The following is a 17,720-nucleotide window of genomic DNA, read 5'->3' on the forward strand; positions in this document are numbered from 1 at the left end:
CTCCAGAGAGCGAGGGAGTGAAAGTCAGGAAGACAGTGTACAAACAGGCCCATAAAGTGTGAGGAAATAGAATATGTAAAAAAATTGTGAACATCCTGTAGTAAACATATATTGCATTACAAATCATTGTGTGTGCACTGTTCTTAAAATAGGGCTTATGAAAAGTATGGTTTAATGTTATTTATTAAGGACCTTCTTATATTCACATGCATTGAGGCTCTTGAATTATTGAGTTTTTTTACCAAATTGGAAAAAATGGCTGTTCTTGCTATTTTGGTTGCCAACCGTGGCATAGAAATTAAACTTATAAAGCTTGTGGATAGTAACAAGCTGGGAGGGGTTGCAAGTGCTTGAATTATAATCCTATATTCCCAAAATGATCTGGACAAACTGGAGAAATGGTCTGAAGTAAATAGGATGAAATTAAATAAGGACAACTGCAAAGTACTCTACTTAGCGAAGACCAGTCAGTTTCACACATACAAAATTAGAGTTGGCTGTCTAGGAAGGAGTACTCAGAAAGGGATTAAGGGGTCATAGTGAACCACAAGCTAAAAAGTAGTCAACATTGTGATGCTGTTCCAAAAAGAACAAACATCATTTGGGGATGTATTAACAGGAGTGTTGTAAGGAAGACACAATAAGCAATTTCTTCCGTTCTACTCTGCATTGCTCAGGCATCAGTTGGAGAGCTGAGTCCAGTTCTGGGAGGCCACATTTTAAGAAAGAGGTGGGCAAACTGGAAATAGTCCACAAAAGTGCAACAAAAATTGATTAAAGGTCTGGAAAACATGACTTATGAGGGAAGATTGAAGGAATGAGTTTGTTCTCTCTGGAAAAGAGAAGATTGATGGGAACAGAGCAGCTTTCATCTTCTGCAGGACCTGCCATCTTCTTGGCCCACTGCACCTGACTTTTCCACTCTGATTCCTGCCACTGAAGCAAAGTGAAGTGCAGCAGGTTGGGAGGGCAGGATGACATAATGCAGCAGGCTGCTGCTCCCGCTGTTCATGTGGTGAATGGTTGGTGGAGTGAGAGGAAGCTACCCTTTCCACCTCCGCTGCCTGACTTTTGTCCACAGGGAACACCTTGACCATAGGAAGGTTGGGGTGGCTGCTGCAAGACCCTGAAAAGTGCAGGGCCAGGGGCTGCAACACAGTTTGTCTTATGAATGGGATGGCTCTGCATGCTCTAAAAGGTTGTTACAACGAGGAGGGAGAAAAATTGCTCTCTTTAATGTCTGATGATAGAACAAGAAGCAATCAGCTTATATTGCAGCAAGAGAGATTTGGGTTGGACATTAGGAAAAAATTCTCAACTGTCCTCTTATGCGCTGGAATAAATTGCCTGAGGAGGTTGTTGAATTTCTATCATAGGAGATTTTTACAAACAGGTTAAACACCAGTCAGGGATGGTTTAGATGGTTCTTGGTCCTGCCATGAGTGCAGGGGACTAGGCTTGATGCCACGTTAAGGTGTCTTCCAGTTATAGGCTTCTTTGGGAGTGAGGAACTTCATAGTCTGGCATGGGTGCTGGGTGCGGAGTGGATGATGGCCTGAGGCAGGTGCTGTGGGGATGTGGTGGATGCTGAGTGAGTGGTGGGCCCATGCTTCTGGTTCCCAGAGTCCCCCAGGCTGATGAGCAGACAGGAACTGATACCCCATTTCTGCCTGTTATTGGGGAAAAGGGTAGTGCTGCTATGTTGGGGAGCAAAGTAGAGTCACCATGGTAGGGAAAAAGTCCCCAGTGTTAGGGACTGATGGAGCCCAGATGTCAGGAAGGATAAGGGGTCTGGTTTTGGGGTGTGTGAGGGAGCCTATCTTGTGAGGGATGCAGAGGGCCCCTGTTTGGGAGAGAGCAGGTCAGAGGCCCCAGTGTCCGGGCATGGAGAGGGGGCTGGTGTTAGGGTGGGGGCCTATGATTTTGGTGTCAGGAAGCATGAAGAACCTGGAGTCAGGCAGGAGAGACCAGAGGAAGTCCTAGTATTATGAAGGGGAAGGGGTCTCCCAATGTCTGGGAAGGGACGATAGGACTTAGGAGCAAAAGGTAATACTGGTCTCTGGGAGAGGAAGAGGCCCCAGTGAAGGTGAGGATGGGGAACCCAAGTGTCTGGGGTTGTAGCTGGAGCCCTGGCTTTATATTAAACAGGCTTCTTTTCTCTGGCAGGGCCCACAGTTTGCTTTCTCTCGGGAGGACTTTGTGAAGATGGTTCTCCCATCACTGACGGAGCTCGATACCGTTCTCTTCCTCTTCACACTAGATGGTGAGGGGTGGCTGGGAGCTGAAGGCAGAAGCCAGCACAACTTGAGGGGTGGGGAAGAAGCAGCTTTTGTTCCCTCTGCTGGGCACTACCCTCAGCCGAGTGATCACGTCAGCCTCTTGCTGTGATTTATCCTGCCTCTCCCTAGTATGCTGAGTGATTGGAAAGATTGGGGGTGTTACCTGGGAAGAATATAAGAGGGGACATGGTTAAAATATGATGGAAAATATCTTTAAAACAATGCATGATCTAGAGAAAGGAGATTGGGAGTGTGCATTCTCCCAGTCTCATAAGACAGGAAAGAGAGGGAAGCTACAGACTGAAAGGCTGCAAAGTGAAAACTGACTGTGACGAGTACGATCACAGAAGACTCCTTGGGCTTGTTCCCCAGTGTGCTGGTCATGACCCTGACACCCACTCTCTGTCCTGCTGGGCCAGATCCTGTGGTCTTCCCCAGCTGTTAGCCGATGGTCGGGTGAGATACCACCTATGCCCTTATTTTCATCCAAGTCTTTAACTGTTAGGACAGACAGTCCCTTCGCAGCGGGCAGCCCGGGCAGGCTGACGGATGCCCCAAGATCCTAACACCTGAGTCTTTAGCTGCTAGGACGAGAAAGTCCCTTCACAGCAGGCAGCCAGGGTGGCTGACGGGTGCCCCAGAGAGTCTGCTCCATGGAGGCAGTATGACTCGGCGCTCAGCTCTCAGCACGCTCTTACCAATGACCAGGCTTAATGCAGCTGAAAAGCAGCTGGGTTCTTTGTTTTGTGTTTGGCTTGCACAGTAACAGGGAGAATCAGGTTACAAGTTAACCAGTTACTTATTTATTGACTAAGGAGACTTAACTCTTATGGTTACAAGAGTAATATATATATATATACACACACACTTTGTTGCAAGCTTACAAGATTTATACTTTGTTACAAAGATTACAAGGTTTACACTTTGTTCTTTAGTTGCCAATAGCTAGCATGTAACAATTCATAGATCTATTATTGAATGTGCACAAAGAAAACAAAAGGAAAGCAATACACTTAACAGGTCTTATTCTTACCCCGTGTTACCAACGTGGCGTGGCCAGCGTTTTCACTCAATCCCTCGGGAAGAAGTAATAATAATGAGGAAGGGGCATCCCCTAGGACCTCGGGCAGCAAAGACCCTCCTGACCAGCAGGTAGAGGTAATTGGAGCTCAGTTAGAGGGCCTGCCGGTCCCTTACTTTATACCCATTGGGTCATGTACGCTCTTCCTTATCTCAAAAGGTGCGAGTTGAATTAACTCATCTTGAGACACTAGTTCTCACAAGACTGGTTCACACCTGTGGGGTGGAGATAATTTTAGGGCATTCTTTCTTTATGGGCCAGAGATTTTTTCCTCCATCTGAGACGTTTGTGTAGGCGAATCAACTGATGGTACTTAGCCAAGGGCAGTCCGAGGCCCGGCTGTTTATTAGTCCATTGTCTTTGCTCTGGAGCATCAAAAAGACTGTGCCTGAGATAAGTATATCTGCACTCTCGGGCATTCCAGGGCTGAGGTGTTTCTTTTAACCCTTTGGTGCTCTGAAGCACCCAGGAGAGACAAGACGGAGTAGAGAAAGTGGTGGGGGGGTCTGTCTGGCTACACCAGCCCAGGCACAGAGTTGGGGTTACTGTCCCAAAGCTGAGCAATCAAGGCACTGTGTCCTTTATCTCTGGGTGGATGCAGGTCTAGGCCATAGCACCCAGGAAACCAACCCTCAAAAGGGATCACACCCCAAAATAAACTATCTTTCTCTGTGCAAAACTTTTGCACAGAGAGCTCATCAGGTAAGCCTTCTTCATCAATGAAAGGAAGCTATAAACAGTCATGCCCCTCTCCCCCAGGTAATAATTACTTACACTTGGCTTGATCATAAGCAAAAGACTTTTTTAAGCATAAACAATAGGCTTCAAGTGGTTAGAAATGAAAGACAGATCAAATTAAATAACTAAATTGAAATGGGAAGAAAATGCTTCGTTATTTCTGATGTCACTAAAACTTATTGCATACAGATTCTTACCCTAAAAAGCTATTCTCACGTCAGGTGAAATCTTCAGACCATAGCTGCTATTTTTTTCTAGGAAAGGCTGTTGACCCAAATCAGAGTTCTTTGTTTCCTCTTAGGGTGTGTCACGAAGATTCCAAGGCAGGCTGGAGACAAAACTGATAGCTTCCCATTCCCTAAACAGATTTTCCCATGGGGTGGAAAATAGTTGTGCTATACACCCAGGCTATGTCTACACTACAGCAGTCTGTCAAAAGAAGTCACCATCAGAAGAGATCTTCCAACAAAACTTCTGTTGACAGAGTGCGTCTGCACACAAAAGCAGATTGAAAAAGCGATCTGCTCTGTTGACAATACAGCCACCCGGAAGCACAGCAGACAAAACTCTCTAGTGTAGACATAGCCCCAGTGCCCTCTCCACCTGGAAAAACTGGCTCAAAATAGCTTTCAGTACCGGGTGGCATGATCATGTGCCTTTCCAGCACCAACCACCTTCTAGGCTTACAGGACAAACAAGGCTGTTTACAAATCATTAAGCTGATCACCCAATCACTAGGGTAATGGCTGTCATTAGCACATTTAAAGCTATAAACAGACTTATATTTCATATTTCTTACTTCACATAGAACAGTGGTCAGCAACCTGCAGCTCCAGAGCCACATGCAACTCTTTAAGGAGCCACTTGCAGCTCTGAGCCCTACCACTACTGACTCCTCTTGTGGTGCCAGAGGCTGCAGCCACTTAAACAAAAAAACTAAACTGAGTTGCCCACCATTAAACCAACTTAATTTTGTTTGTTTGTTTGTTTAAGTGGCAGCAGCCTCCAGAGCTGCAGACCAGTCAGCTGAGGCAGGGAGCCCTGGAGAAGAAAGCTGCAGCAGGGCAGAGAGTCCCCGAAAAGAAAGCCAGGAAGGCAGGGAGCTGCCTGCTCTGCATGTGGGGGAAGTGCTAAGCCCACAGGAGAGCTGAGGGAAGGGGAGGCTGAGTTTGTCCCTGCTGGAGCCATGGAGCTCCGCTGAGGAGGCAGCAGGGAGCAGCAAAGGCGGAGGCAGCAGCTGCAGAGGAGCCGCACACAGTGATGCAAGTTAATCCTGGGGATGGGGGCATGGTTTGAGGCTGAGAGGGGTTTGGGGGATGCAGGGGAAGCTGGGGGCTATGGTGCAGCTTTGGGGGCTGAGGTGGGTTAAGCCTGGAGATGGGGGTAACAACTTTCTAACTGGCACAAATCAATGTGTGTGTTCTGTTCTTAAAATAGGGATGATTAAAAAGTGTGGTTTGATGTTATTTATTAAGGACTGTCTGGTATTCACATGCATTGAAGGATTAACTTTGCAAATGAATTTGAAAAAAAATGGCTCTTCTCACAATTTTGGTTGCAGACCCCTGACACAGAAGAATGACACATGCACCAGACCAGAATAGTTAGATCCACCAGATTATAACACCAAAATTTATAGGTTACATGAGGTATTTTGTCCAAAGCATCTCTGAGTTATGCATATTTATTATATACTTTATATATTTTATTTTATTTTATTTATTTTATAAGCCAATTTTCATACAGCGTAAGTGGCGGGGAGGACTGTCACTGACCAAAAGCCATATTTTCCCATACAAACAAGAATGCCTGTGGATCTCTCTGTCACATAATGCAACTGAAGATAAGTGCGGGGGACTGGCCATGAGCCCTCATGCTCCAGGGCATGAGCCCCAACTACTGGGCTCAAGCAATCATCTGCTAGGTCAGGCCACCTGGTCAGTGTACCATTCCTGAAGCAGTTGGTGCTGGCCCATGTTGGAGTTAGGACAGTAGTGTAAATGGACCCTTATCCATTCCACATGGGTAGTGTTGGAGTCCTGTGTTGCTGGCTCATGGGAAAGTTGACCAGCAGTTAAAGTACTAGCCTAGGCTCAGAAAATCTGGGGTCAGTTCTCTCTAGAACAAGTCACTTCTCTCTGTGCCTCAGTTTCTTATGGCCAGTGGCAATACAGTACATTCTGTCACAAAGGACTGTGAGAGTAAACTCAATGAACTCTGCTCATGGGTAGAGCCCTACAAACTGCAAGTAGCTGTATCCTTGGATGCAGATGCAGATATCCATGGCTCATTTTTGTAGACGTGGATCCCAGTTTGTAACTAGAAGCCTGCAAATTTGTGATAGCCACTTTATATCCCTGGTTATCAGCATACAACATGGCTTAACGACCAAGTAAAAGAAACAGGGAAAGATAAACAGGCATTATTTAAAAAGTGGATGCTAAATCCTATGAGGAAAATAGGACCATAAACTCTGGCAAATTAAGTGTAAAAAAGAATTTGAAGAACAGTTAGCCAAAAAGTCAAAGTAACGGCAATTTTAACTATATCAGAAGCAGGAATCCTGCTAATAAAATGGGGTCACTGGGTAAGTGAGGTGATAAAGGAGCATTCAAAGATGATAAGGTAATTGCAGAGAAACTATATGATTTCTTTACATTGGTCTTCATGGCTGAGGATGTGAGGGAGATTCTCAAACATGAGCTATTCTTTTTAGGTGTCAAATCTGAGAAATTGAGGTGAGGTTCCATCAGAGGATGTTTTGGAAAAAATATATAAATGAAACAGTACTAAGTACCAGGACCAGATTTTATTGATCAAAGAGTTCTGAAAGAACTCAAATGTGAAATTGCAGAAATACAAGCTATATTTTGTTACCTATGCTTTAAATCAGCTTCTGTACCAAATGACTGAAGGATAGCTCATGTGATACCAATTTTTAAAAAAGGCTTTAGGGATGATTACTGGCCTGTAGTTAACAGAAGTCTAACTTCAATACCTGGCAAATCGATAGCAACTATTAAAAAAAAAGGTGGGGGGGCCCACCAGGGTAGCTGTATTAGTCTGTATCCACAAAAAACAATGAGGTGTCCTCTAGCACCTTAAAAACTAACCCTAACTCTGACTCTGTAGTAAACAACAAAATTGTCAGACACATAGATGAACATAACTTGTTGCAGAAGAATCAATATGGTTTTTATAAAGGGAAATCATGGAATCATAGAATCCTAGGGCTAGAAGGCACCTCAGGAGGTCATCAAGTCCAGCCCCCGGCCTAAAGCAGGATCAATCCTAACTAAATCATCTCAGCCAGGATTTTGTCAAGCCAGAACTTAAAAACCTGTGAAACTGTTCCTGTCAGGGCTGGCAGCCTGACTTTCGCCATCCCTGACAGGAGCTGGGAGGCTGCCGCTCCTGACAGGAGCAGAGAAAGGAGTTTCTCCACTCCTGTTAGTGGTGGCAGCTGAGAGTCAGGCTCTCGGCTGCCGTCACTGACAGGAACAGGAAAACTGACCAGCACAGCAGCTGATCAGTTTTCCTGTTCCTGTGAGTGACCAGACACTGGTGCTGCTGCACTTGTCAGTTTCCCGGCTCTCCTGAGTAGTAGGCAGCCCAGAGCCAGGTGCCAGCTCCCCACCACTGAGAGTCACGTTAACGTGAGATTTGCACACCTTGAATGTGCATATCTTGGGGTTCTACTGTACGTGTATTCACATTTATTTACAGAATAACAAAGTTTCTACATTCTACGTACTTATTTTCTTATACGTGCCAAAAGTTTTTTTCATATGAACGTAACCAAAATTAATGTTTGTTTAGATGACATTAGACAGGTTGAGGAGCCCTGCTAATTGCAGGAATGAAAAATGAGGCCTGATGTAAGAAGTTTTCTCACCCCCGAGCTAAGTAGTAGTTCTTCAGAAAAATGATGAGAAGCTGGAAATGAGTCAATAAGGTGCCCTTGTAGGCAAGAAGACTAATGGCATAGGAGGCTGCATTAATAGGAGCATTGCAAGCAGATTTAGGGAAGTGATTATTTCCCTGTATTCAACATTGGTGAGGTCACATCTGGAATACTGTGTCCAATACTGGGCCCTCCATTACTCAAAGGATGTGGACACATTGGAGACACTCCAGCATAGGGCAACAAAAATGATTAGAGAGCTGCATCACATGATTTATGAGGCGTGGCTGAGGGATTTGGGCTTATTTAGTTTACAGAAGAGAAGAGTGACAGGGGGATTTGATAGCAACCTTCAACTACCTGAAGGGGGATTACAAAGAGGGTGGAGAAGGGCTCTTTTCTTTGGTGACAGCTGACAGAATGAGAAGCAATGGCCTTGAGTTGCTGGGGGAGAGGTCTAAGTTGGATATTAGGAAAAAGCTATTTTACCAGAAGGGTGATAAAGCACTGGAAGAGGTTACCTAGAGCGATGGGGGAATCTCCATGCCAAGAGGCTTTTTAAGTCCCAGTTTGACAAAGTCCTGGCTGGGATGGTTTAGTTGGCGTTGGTCCTGCAGGGGATTAGACTTGATGACCACTCAAGGTCTCTTCCAACTATGTGTTTATATGATTCTAGGCCTAGTCATGGGTTGATAACTGGTTAAAATACAAGAAATAAAGTGTAGGAGTAAGGGTAGAAAGGGTAGGAACAGGTCAGTTATCATAATAGAGAGAAGTAACTTGTGGTGTCCTCCAGGAGTCTATACTGGGATCAAACCTTCTCAATATATTCACAGATGATCTGGAGAAACAGATCAGAGAGGTGGCATAAACAGAGAGGTGGCATAATTTACAGATCATACAAAACTGCTCAAGATATTTGAGCCCAAAGCAGACTGTGCAGAGTTTCAAAAGGATCTCACAAAGCTAGGTGACTGGGCAACAGACTGGCATATGAAATTCAATGTAAATAAATGCAAAGTAGTGCGTATTGGAAAATATAATCCCACAAAAATGTATAAAATGAAGGGGACTAAATTAGCTGTTCACACTTAAGAGTGATCTTGGAATCATTGTGGATAGTTCTTAGAAAACATCCACTCAATGAGTGGCTGCAAACAATTTTAGGAATCATTAAGAAAGGGCTGGATAATAAGTTAGAGATATCTTGTTGCCTCTATATTTAATCCATCACGCACCCACATTTTGAATACTGCTTTTGGATGTGGTCACTTCACCTCAAAAATGATATCTTGGCATTGGAAAAAGATCAGAAAAGGGGAAAAAAACTATTAAGAATATGAAATGGCAGCCCTGTCATGAGAGATTAAGATTGGGACTTTTCAGCTTGAAAAGAGGTGACTAAGGGGGATATGACAGAGCACTATAAAACCATGACTGGTGTGGAAGAAGTGAATAAAGAAGAGTTATTTTCTCCCTCCCACGACACATGAACTAACATATGAATTCATACATAGGAGATTTAAAACAAAATTAAGTACTTTTTCATACCAAGCACAGTCAATCTGAGAAACTCCTTGCTAGAGAATATTGTGAAGGCCAAGATTATAACATGGCTCAAAAAAGAGCTAGATAAATTCATGGATAGGTCTATTGATGGCTATTATCCAGGATAGGCAAGGATTGTGTCCTTAGCCTCTGTTTGTCTGAAGATTGGAATTTCATTTGATTATTTGTTCTGTTTATTCCCTCTGGGGCACCTGGCATTTGCCACTGTCAGAAAACAGAATACTAGTCTAGATGGACCTTTGGTCTAACCAAGTATGGCTATTTTTATGGGTGTAAATATTCATGGATAATTTTTGCAGATGTGAATGCAGATACCAATTTTCCATCCACACAGAGCTTTAGTCTTGGACTGTGTAGGTGCCTCAATGAATAGCTTTGCAGTTAAGGATTGATACTGTCAGCATCATTTGGAGTGGAGCTTTTACAATCTCTCATCTTTTGCTTTCCACCCTATCATCCATATTTGCTTTCGGCTCTTGTTCCCAGATCCGTTTCTTAAGACTGTGGAAATTATATTTATTTGTGTTGGTGGGGATTTGCCTAAGGCCAGTTGGTTGGATTCTTATCAATCTGACACTTACACTAGCTTAAATCTGCAAGTGCTCCATGTTGCAAAGGAAAGCAAAAAAGCCATAGGGTCCCAGCCAATTTGACCTGCAAGAAAATTCCCTCCAGACACCAAATATGGCAGTCAGTTAGATCCTGATCACCTGGGCAAGATCAACTAACCACACTCCTGAGAGAGAAAAAGAATTATCTGTAGTAACTCAGAGCCCTCCCCATCTAATGTCTCATCATCAGCTGTTACAGATTACTGCTAGCAGTCACAGCTCATCCACATGCCACCAAAGGCAAACTCTTCTTACCAGTCCCTTTATAAGCTTATCACGCTCAGTCTGGAAGGCAGTTAGGTTTTTTTGCAACCACTGCTTACCTAAGAAGTCTGTTCCAGAACTTCACATGAGTTCAGAAATCATCTAATTTCAAGCCAAAACTTTATATCCATTTGTTCTTGTGTCCACATTGGCATTTAACTTACATAGCACCTCTCTCTCCCTGGCATTTATCCCTCTGATATATTTATACAGACTAATTCTATCTCCCCTTTATATCCTCTCATAAGGTAGCTTTTTCATTCCTTGGATCATCCAAGTAGCCCTTTTCTTCACCTGTGTTGGCAGGAAATCATATTTATTAAACATGGGATACCAGAAGTGTGCACAGTACTTCAAATGAGATCTCACCAGTGCCTTTTAAAATGGTACTAACATTTCCATATTTATAAAAATAACGCATCCAGTAGTTAAAATTCTCTATATAAATAAGATGTGGCTTAAAAGTGCATTAGCCTTTTTCATGGCCATATCACACTGGTAGCTCACGCATTCTGTGGTCAACTAACGTGCCCATATCTTTCTCCATTACTTCCAACTGATACATTCTCAGCAACAAAGCATGGTGTTAGTCCCTAAATGCATGATCTTGCACTATTAATTTCCAGCCAGCTCTATTATGCTGATTTAAGGTCATCAGTGTGGTCCTCTTCCATATTGGCAGTGCCACTCAGCTTTGTCATTCAGAACCTTAGCACACTCCTACTTTTTGTGCAAGATCATTAATAAAATTTTTAAATAGGATTCATTCCAAGGCTTATCTCCCTCCAGCCTGATCGGTCACCTTTCAGAATGACCCATTGTAATCTCCCCTTTAATTTGTTCCTTATCCGCCTACTCCAATTTAACTAAAAATATCACAGTAGTCTAGATCTGTCATGTCAGAGGCAACCACAGGGATTGCTTACCTAAGAAGTCTGTTCCAGAACTTCACGAGTTTAGAAATCTTCATCTAATTTCAAACCAAAACTTTATATCCATTTGTTCTTGTGTCCACATCGGCATTTAACTTAAATAGCACCTCTCCCTCTCTGGTATTTATCCCTCTGATGTATTTATACAGACTAATTCTATCTCCCCTCAACATCTATTTGGTTAGGTTGAACAAGCCAAGCTCTAAATATCCTCTCATAAGGTAGGTTTTTCATTCCTTGGATCATCCAAATAGCCCTTTTACTGAACTATAGGCAAAAAGGGCCTGTTTGTGTTGTCACACAGGAGGAATACCAGCTGTTCTTGCTGCTGGGGTAGGTCAGGGGTTTGCGAGCAAGTGCAGGCAACTGTTATTCTCTTCTTTCTCATTGCCATAATTCCAAGGTGTGAGACCAAAGCAAGGCAAGAAATATATGCTGGTGTGTGAGCGTACAAATCTGTTGGAAGTTGGGTTCTTCATTACTGTTTATGGTGGTACAAAGGGCCATTGATTCTGTCTAGCCCTGGATTTTCCTGAGTGACTGTACAGAACCTGGTTATCTCAGTCTTATGCTCCGTTTTGCTTTTAGATGACCTCACAGAGGTGGAAAACCTTGTGGTTCAGGTGAAGGAGAAGACATCAAATATCCAAGCACTTTCTCATGCCACTGTTGGGCAGTACCTCCCGGGAAGTAGAGAAGGCTCTTTGCCTTCATCCCTGATGAGGGAAAGTCCTGTGGGAAATAGAAATTGTGCTCATGTAATTAGACTGTACTCTGGTGCATACCCAGCGAGAACAGGCTAGGGTTGCCTCCATTTTGGATTCCTTAACTCGTGAGTGGGAAGGGAGTAAGTCTTGCCCCACAGAAGCAATGGGTGCAGCTGGACGTGCTCTAAGTTGCATCAAGGACATGCTGCCCCCAAACAGCACTGAACCTCAAAGGTCAAAGAAACAAAAAAAATGCAGTCTGCAAACCATAACCTTACACAGGAAAGTAACGTTGTTCCTTGCCCAATGGTTAGTTCATCCAGGGCTTGTCCCCACTATCAGAGTCTCTTACCCTAATTGGTACCCACTTGGGAAAAACCATCTGCTACTACCCAATCCTAGGCTATGGAGCCTTAGCCTGAGGGGATCACTCTGTCCAGAACTCTCCTGGAGTTTGTTTGGCTTTGTACATCTCCCTGTGTCTGATCTAGACCACAGACACAAGCTGTCTGCATGGATATTTGTTCTCGTGCTGATTGGCTCAGCTCTCAGATGGCTCTGCCTTAAGTGCTAAGTTCCCAACAGGCTTAGAATACTGCATCCTCTGTTGGCTAACTGTAAAATTGTTCCCCATACAAATCTCTCACAATAATCATGACTAAGGCTACATTTTAGTCATGGGCTTCTTTAGTAAAAGTAATGGAAAAAGCATGTATCAGAGAGGTAGCCGTGTTAGTCTGTATATTCGAGAACAACAAGAAGGCCTGTGTCACCTTATAGACTAACAGATATTTTGAAGCATAAACTTTCTTGGGCAAAGACCTGCTTCATCAGATGCATGAGTGGGGTGGGTGTTCAGAGGGGTATTTAATGAGTGGGGTCCGGGTAAAAGGGATGGCCAAAGCTGAGAAGGTATATTCAGCAAGGTGGAAATGGCCCATTATCAGTAGTATGGATCAAAAGAGGAAAAACAAGTCAGATCAGACAGGGGGATGTGGCCCATTGTCAGAGTCTAATGTGGAGATGTTAACACCCAGGGCAGAGAAGCTGCTTTTGTAAGGGGCCAGCCACACCCAGTTTCTGTTTAATCCTTGGTTGATGGAGTCAAATTTGCAAATAAATCACAGCTCAGAGATTTCCCTGTTCATCCGATTTTTGAAATGTCTTTGTTTTAGGACTGCTACTTTTAAATCTGTTACTGAGTGTCCGGGGAGACTGAAGTGCTCTCCCACAGTTTTCTGTACATTACCATACCTGATGTCTGATTTATGTCCATTTATTTTTTTTACATAGAGACTGTCCAGTTTGGCCAATGTAAATCGCAGTGAGGCATTGCTAGCACATGATGGAATATATTATATTAGTAGATATGCAGGTAAAGGATCTCCATAAAAAAAATCAAATGGAGAGAGAAATCTCTGATCTGCAATGTATTTGCAAAATATATATAGAGAGAGATATAGTGTCTTGGGCACAGGAAGGGTTCCAGGCTGGAGCCAGGGGTTCAGTGTGGGGGACCAGGAGGCTGTGCTGGAGATAATGAGAGTCTGGATGGGATATACGATATGGGAGGGGACGCGGGATGAGGGTCCAAAGCACTGAGCATCTGCCCATTCCCCGCAGCTGCAACTGGCTGCGAGTCCCAACCAATGGGAGCTGCGGTGGTGGTGCCTGCAGGCGACGGAAGCAACATTCCCTCGAGCGCGAAGGGAGGAATAGCAGCGGCAGCCCCCACTTCCCCACCCCACACACAGTGGAGCTGCATTTTTGTGGTCCGTGGTGCTTTTTCTGCAGAGCCCCTCCAACACCGGGCTGCAGTCCGCTCCGGCTGCAAGGGAGAACGGCGCTGCCAGAGGAGAAACTGGCCCGACCGCCTCCCTGCAATGAGTGTGCAGGGGGGCGGCACAGGAACTGCCCCCCCACACACACGGTACGGAGGAGCGGGCAGGGCCGGGGGCAGGTCTGTCTGGAGCGGAAAGGGGCGCAGCTCGGCCGCGCACGACGGACCAAAGCAGCGGGCCGGAACCAGCCACACGGAGCATGATAGTGCTGGAGCTATACAGGCCCCACGTGGCCGCGGCTGAGCCGGGCTCCGGAGCCAGCTCCGCCCCGCTCGGTGCAGAGCCACACCCTGCCACGGCTCCTCGGCGGCCCTGGCCTCATGAATATTCAGTGTGGTTACCGGAGGGGGCAGACCGGCCCCGCCCTCGGGTGTGTGCTTCCCCTGGGACCCAATGCGTCTCCAAGCAACGGGGAAGCGGCGCGGGTGAGGGGCCGAAGCGCTTTACGGGGGAGTCTGTTGTGCAGGGGAGAAGGAGAGGGAGGGGAGGGGAGGGGAGCCAGGTGGTGGGATGTGGGGAGCTGGGGGGCCCAGCGTGAGTGAAGCGGGGGAGAGGGGTTGGGGGTACAGGGTGTGGAGAGTCAGAGACGTCACCAGTGGAGGAGCTGGAAGGGAGTCAGAGTCCATGTCCTAGGGAGGGACCTGGGTGGGCTGCGGAATTTAGGAGGGTTGGTGCTAGGGCAGGGGGAACTGAGTCCTGGCATGGAGTGAGGGAAGTGGGGAGACTGGAGTGAGGTGGGGGGATCAGGGGGATACAAGGTGTATGTGAGAGGGACGCAAGGGTGGGCTGGTGTCTGTGGAGGAGCTAGAATTCTTGGCACAGGGGGTGGGAGCCACGTGGTGCAAGACAGTGTGCAGGACGAAGGGAGCTGGTGGGCTGGCCTGGGGCAAGAGATGAGGTAGGAGAAAACAGGACATTGTGATGGGGTGAGGTAAGTAGTGGCAGACTGATATAGGATAAGTAGCCCGGGTGGGAGGCACAGAGTGAAGAGGAGTTGGGTAGCACGGAAAACCCTGTTGTGGGAATGGATACAGGACTGAGGAGATTTCTTTATCACAGAGTTTGGTTTTCCAGCAGAGGGGACCTGCCTTTCCCAGAGAAGCAATGACTCCAGCTCTGCACACAGAGTAAGAACAAGCGGGCATGAATTTTCTTCTCGAAATCCTTTCTGCTCCAGTGAAGTAGTAGAGGTGAGTTGAAACTTACAGGTAATGGAATTTTCACCAGAAACAAGAGGGTTCAGAAAGCACCCTTATAGCCTGAGACACTGAACTACTCTGGCTGCCACACCTATTTCTTTTCAGTCACCACTCTTCTCCAATTCCCCCACTTATTTTACAGGTTTGGCAGGGCAGCAGTATTCTCCCCACCTCCCGCTTCCCTGCTCTTGAAATGCTCTAGATACACACTGGGAGGAGCTGTGTACAGGTTGTTGAGCTTTTATTGTGTCTTTTTCTATTCTCTCTCCCTCATAAGGCCCGACAATGCCCCCAAAGGAAAGGCAGAAACTGCAACAAGAGCAGAAGGGGCAGCTAGCTGCAGCTGTGCCCCTGGAGGAAGCTGCTGAGTGGGCTGAAGCCAGCAGAGAGGAGTTGCTGCTGCAGCAAGAATACAACCACCTTTGCAAGGAGCTGGAAGACTTGAAGGGGACAAGAGTTCAGCTGCGGGAGGAGAATGAGTTCCTGCAGCAAGAGGCCGAACATCTCCGTGCTGAGAGCCAGGCATTCATGTGCTATGTGGCCAAGCGGGCTCAGCGGTGCCAGGATGCCATTATTTCTGTGAATGACCAGAACAAGCAGACTATAGAGGAGATCCGCAAGGAGCAGCAGGAACTGCTCACCCTCTACCAGCGGAAGGAGGCTGCTCTGCGAGAGCAATTGTTGCACAAAGAGGGTGAACTCCTCCATCTTAACAAGGAGGTTGAGGGCCTGTGGGACATCCAGGCACTACAGCAGGAGCAGGCTGCTCGCATCAGGGAGCTGCAGGAAGAGCTGGTGGCCACCAAGCAGCAATATGTGCAGCATCTACAAGAGACCAAGAACCATTTCCTGCAGGAGAAGGCTGCCTTAGAGCAGAAGTCCCAGCAGCAAGTGCTCTGCTTGGTGCAGCAGGCACAGGAAGTGGCTGTGCACTGTGTGCAGGAGCATAGTGACCAGGTAAAACGTGAGAACCAGGAGCTGCGTCAGGAGCTGCGCCAGCTCATCCAACGATCACGCATACTGCATTTATACAAGTGCCAGTTAGAGAAGCAGGCACAGCAACTTTTGCAAGAGCGATGCTACATGCAAGACATGGTTCACCTGTACCATGCTTACCAGGGCAAGAAATAGACCCCAGCTGTGACCCCAGGAATGAGCTAACAAAGTGGCCACTGTTGCGTGCCATAATATGCTTTTACTATTAGAATTCTTGAGTAACAGCTTTGTTAATCCAGGAAAGAAACTAAATTCCCAGAGGATAGTGAACAAAGAGGAGCTATAACTTCCAAGAAAAAGAGAACTAATCCTAAAGGCCTTAGTGAGAAGTAGCTGGATAAATTGTTCCCTGTCAGTCTCACAGGTTCTTATATGGCCCCCCATTGGTGTAGTGTCTGAATGCTTCAAAAAATTGAACATATTTACCCAAACTGCACTGAAAGGTAGGGTAATGTCATTATGGGATATTTTTCTTAAATATATGCTCTAGATATTATTTTAGGAAAGTTTTCTTGTCTGTTGTGCAGGAAGTCAGACTAAATGCTCATAATGTAGACAAAAAATTGTATCATTCTCTTATAACCTTGTATTAAGTCACCACACCATTTGCTTATTGTCCTTCTATATGGAAACTTGGTAACTGCTGTACCATTTTCTTATTAACTTTGTGTGTATGTGTGTGAGAGAGAGAGAGACAGAGAAGAAAACCTGGACAACATACACACGTCATTTGAAGGCACTTGAACAATGTCATCAATGCCACTTCAAGAGAATCCTAAATATCTCTTTGGAGGATAGACTCACGAACACTAGCATCCTTCAAACGTTAAACATGACAAGCTTTGAAGCCATTATCATTCATCAATAACTTTGTTGGACTGGTCACATGGTTCATATGTCCTCCCAAAAAAGATTCTGTTTTCCAAGTTGGAGGAAGGCCAGAGGAGCATTGTAGGGCCAATAGAAGTGATATAAGGACATGCTGAAGGCGCACATGAAAAAGTACAGCATCACTGGTGACACTTGGGAGAACCTTGTCCAAGACCATCTCCAGTGGAGCAAGGTAATCCATGGGGGGTGGGGGTGGGTAAAGAAATATGAGAGGTCCTGCTGCAGTGGAGATGAGGTGAGGCAGAAAAGAAAAGAGCATTAAAAACTGGCTTGTGCCCCTCCAACAGCTAGCAGCACCTGCTTCTTCTGTGGTAAGATCAGTGGCTCCAGAATCGGGCTGATCAGCCATAAACTGACTCACAAATAGAAGGGTAACATGATGTCCTACTTGTTATTGAGCGTCCACCAAGATATTATGGGGGGGGGGGGGTGGTGTGTGTGTGTGTGTGTGTAAAGAAAGCTTTGTTTGAACTCTTACATAGAAACTTTGTATTAAGTCTTCTGTATTAAATCTTGGTTTAAAGGTCCCTAAGCATAATTAAGGTAAAGAGACTGTCTTTTACACTGCCTTGGGGGTGCATTAGGAGGAGCATTTCCAGCAGATCGAGAGAAGTTATTAGTCCCCTCTATTTGGCACTGATGAGGCCACATCTGGAGTATAGTGGCCATTTCATGCCCCCCAGTATAGAAAGGCTATAGATGCATTGA

At 45.6% G+C, this 17,720-nt stretch overlaps 2 protein-coding genes across 2 annotated transcripts in view; both read left to right on the forward strand.

Moving 5' to 3' along the window:
- The window catches only part of GCKR (glucokinase regulator), a 105,105-nt gene extending 91,133 nt beyond the window's left edge, over nt 1-13,972 (forward strand). The window contains exons 7-9 of the mRNA XM_074989168.1: nt 2,167-2,263; nt 11,967-12,112; nt 13,880-13,972. Coding sequence (XP_074845269.1) covers nt 2,167-2,263; nt 11,967-12,112; nt 13,880-13,972 — 336 coding nt within the window. The remainder of the gene's footprint in view (nt 1-2,166; nt 2,264-11,966; nt 12,113-13,879) is intronic.
- A 352-nt stretch (nt 13,973-14,324) lies between these two features.
- On the forward strand, nt 14,325-16,256 carry LOC142010756 (coiled-coil domain-containing protein 166-like). The gene is made up of 3 exons (XM_074989170.1): nt 14,325-14,351; nt 15,004-15,116; nt 15,403-16,256. Exon 3 carries the CDS (start codon nt 15,411-15,413, stop codon nt 16,254-16,256), a length of 846 nt encoding a protein of 281 aa, XP_074845271.1. The 5' UTR covers nt 14,325-14,351; nt 15,004-15,116; nt 15,403-15,410.
- Nucleotides 16,257-17,720: the final 1,464 nt, after the last annotated feature.

This window comes from Carettochelys insculpta, chromosome 3 (genome assembly GCF_033958435.1).
Source record: "Carettochelys insculpta isolate YL-2023 chromosome 3, ASM3395843v1, whole genome shotgun sequence".
Taxonomy (NCBI): domain Eukaryota; kingdom Metazoa; phylum Chordata; order Testudines; family Carettochelyidae; genus Carettochelys; species Carettochelys insculpta.

Coding starts and splice junctions, on each gene's coding strand:
- LOC142010756 (XM_074989170.1), top strand. CDS start 15,411: ATGCCCCCAAAGGAAAGGCAGAAACTGCAACAAGAGCAGAAGGGGCAG.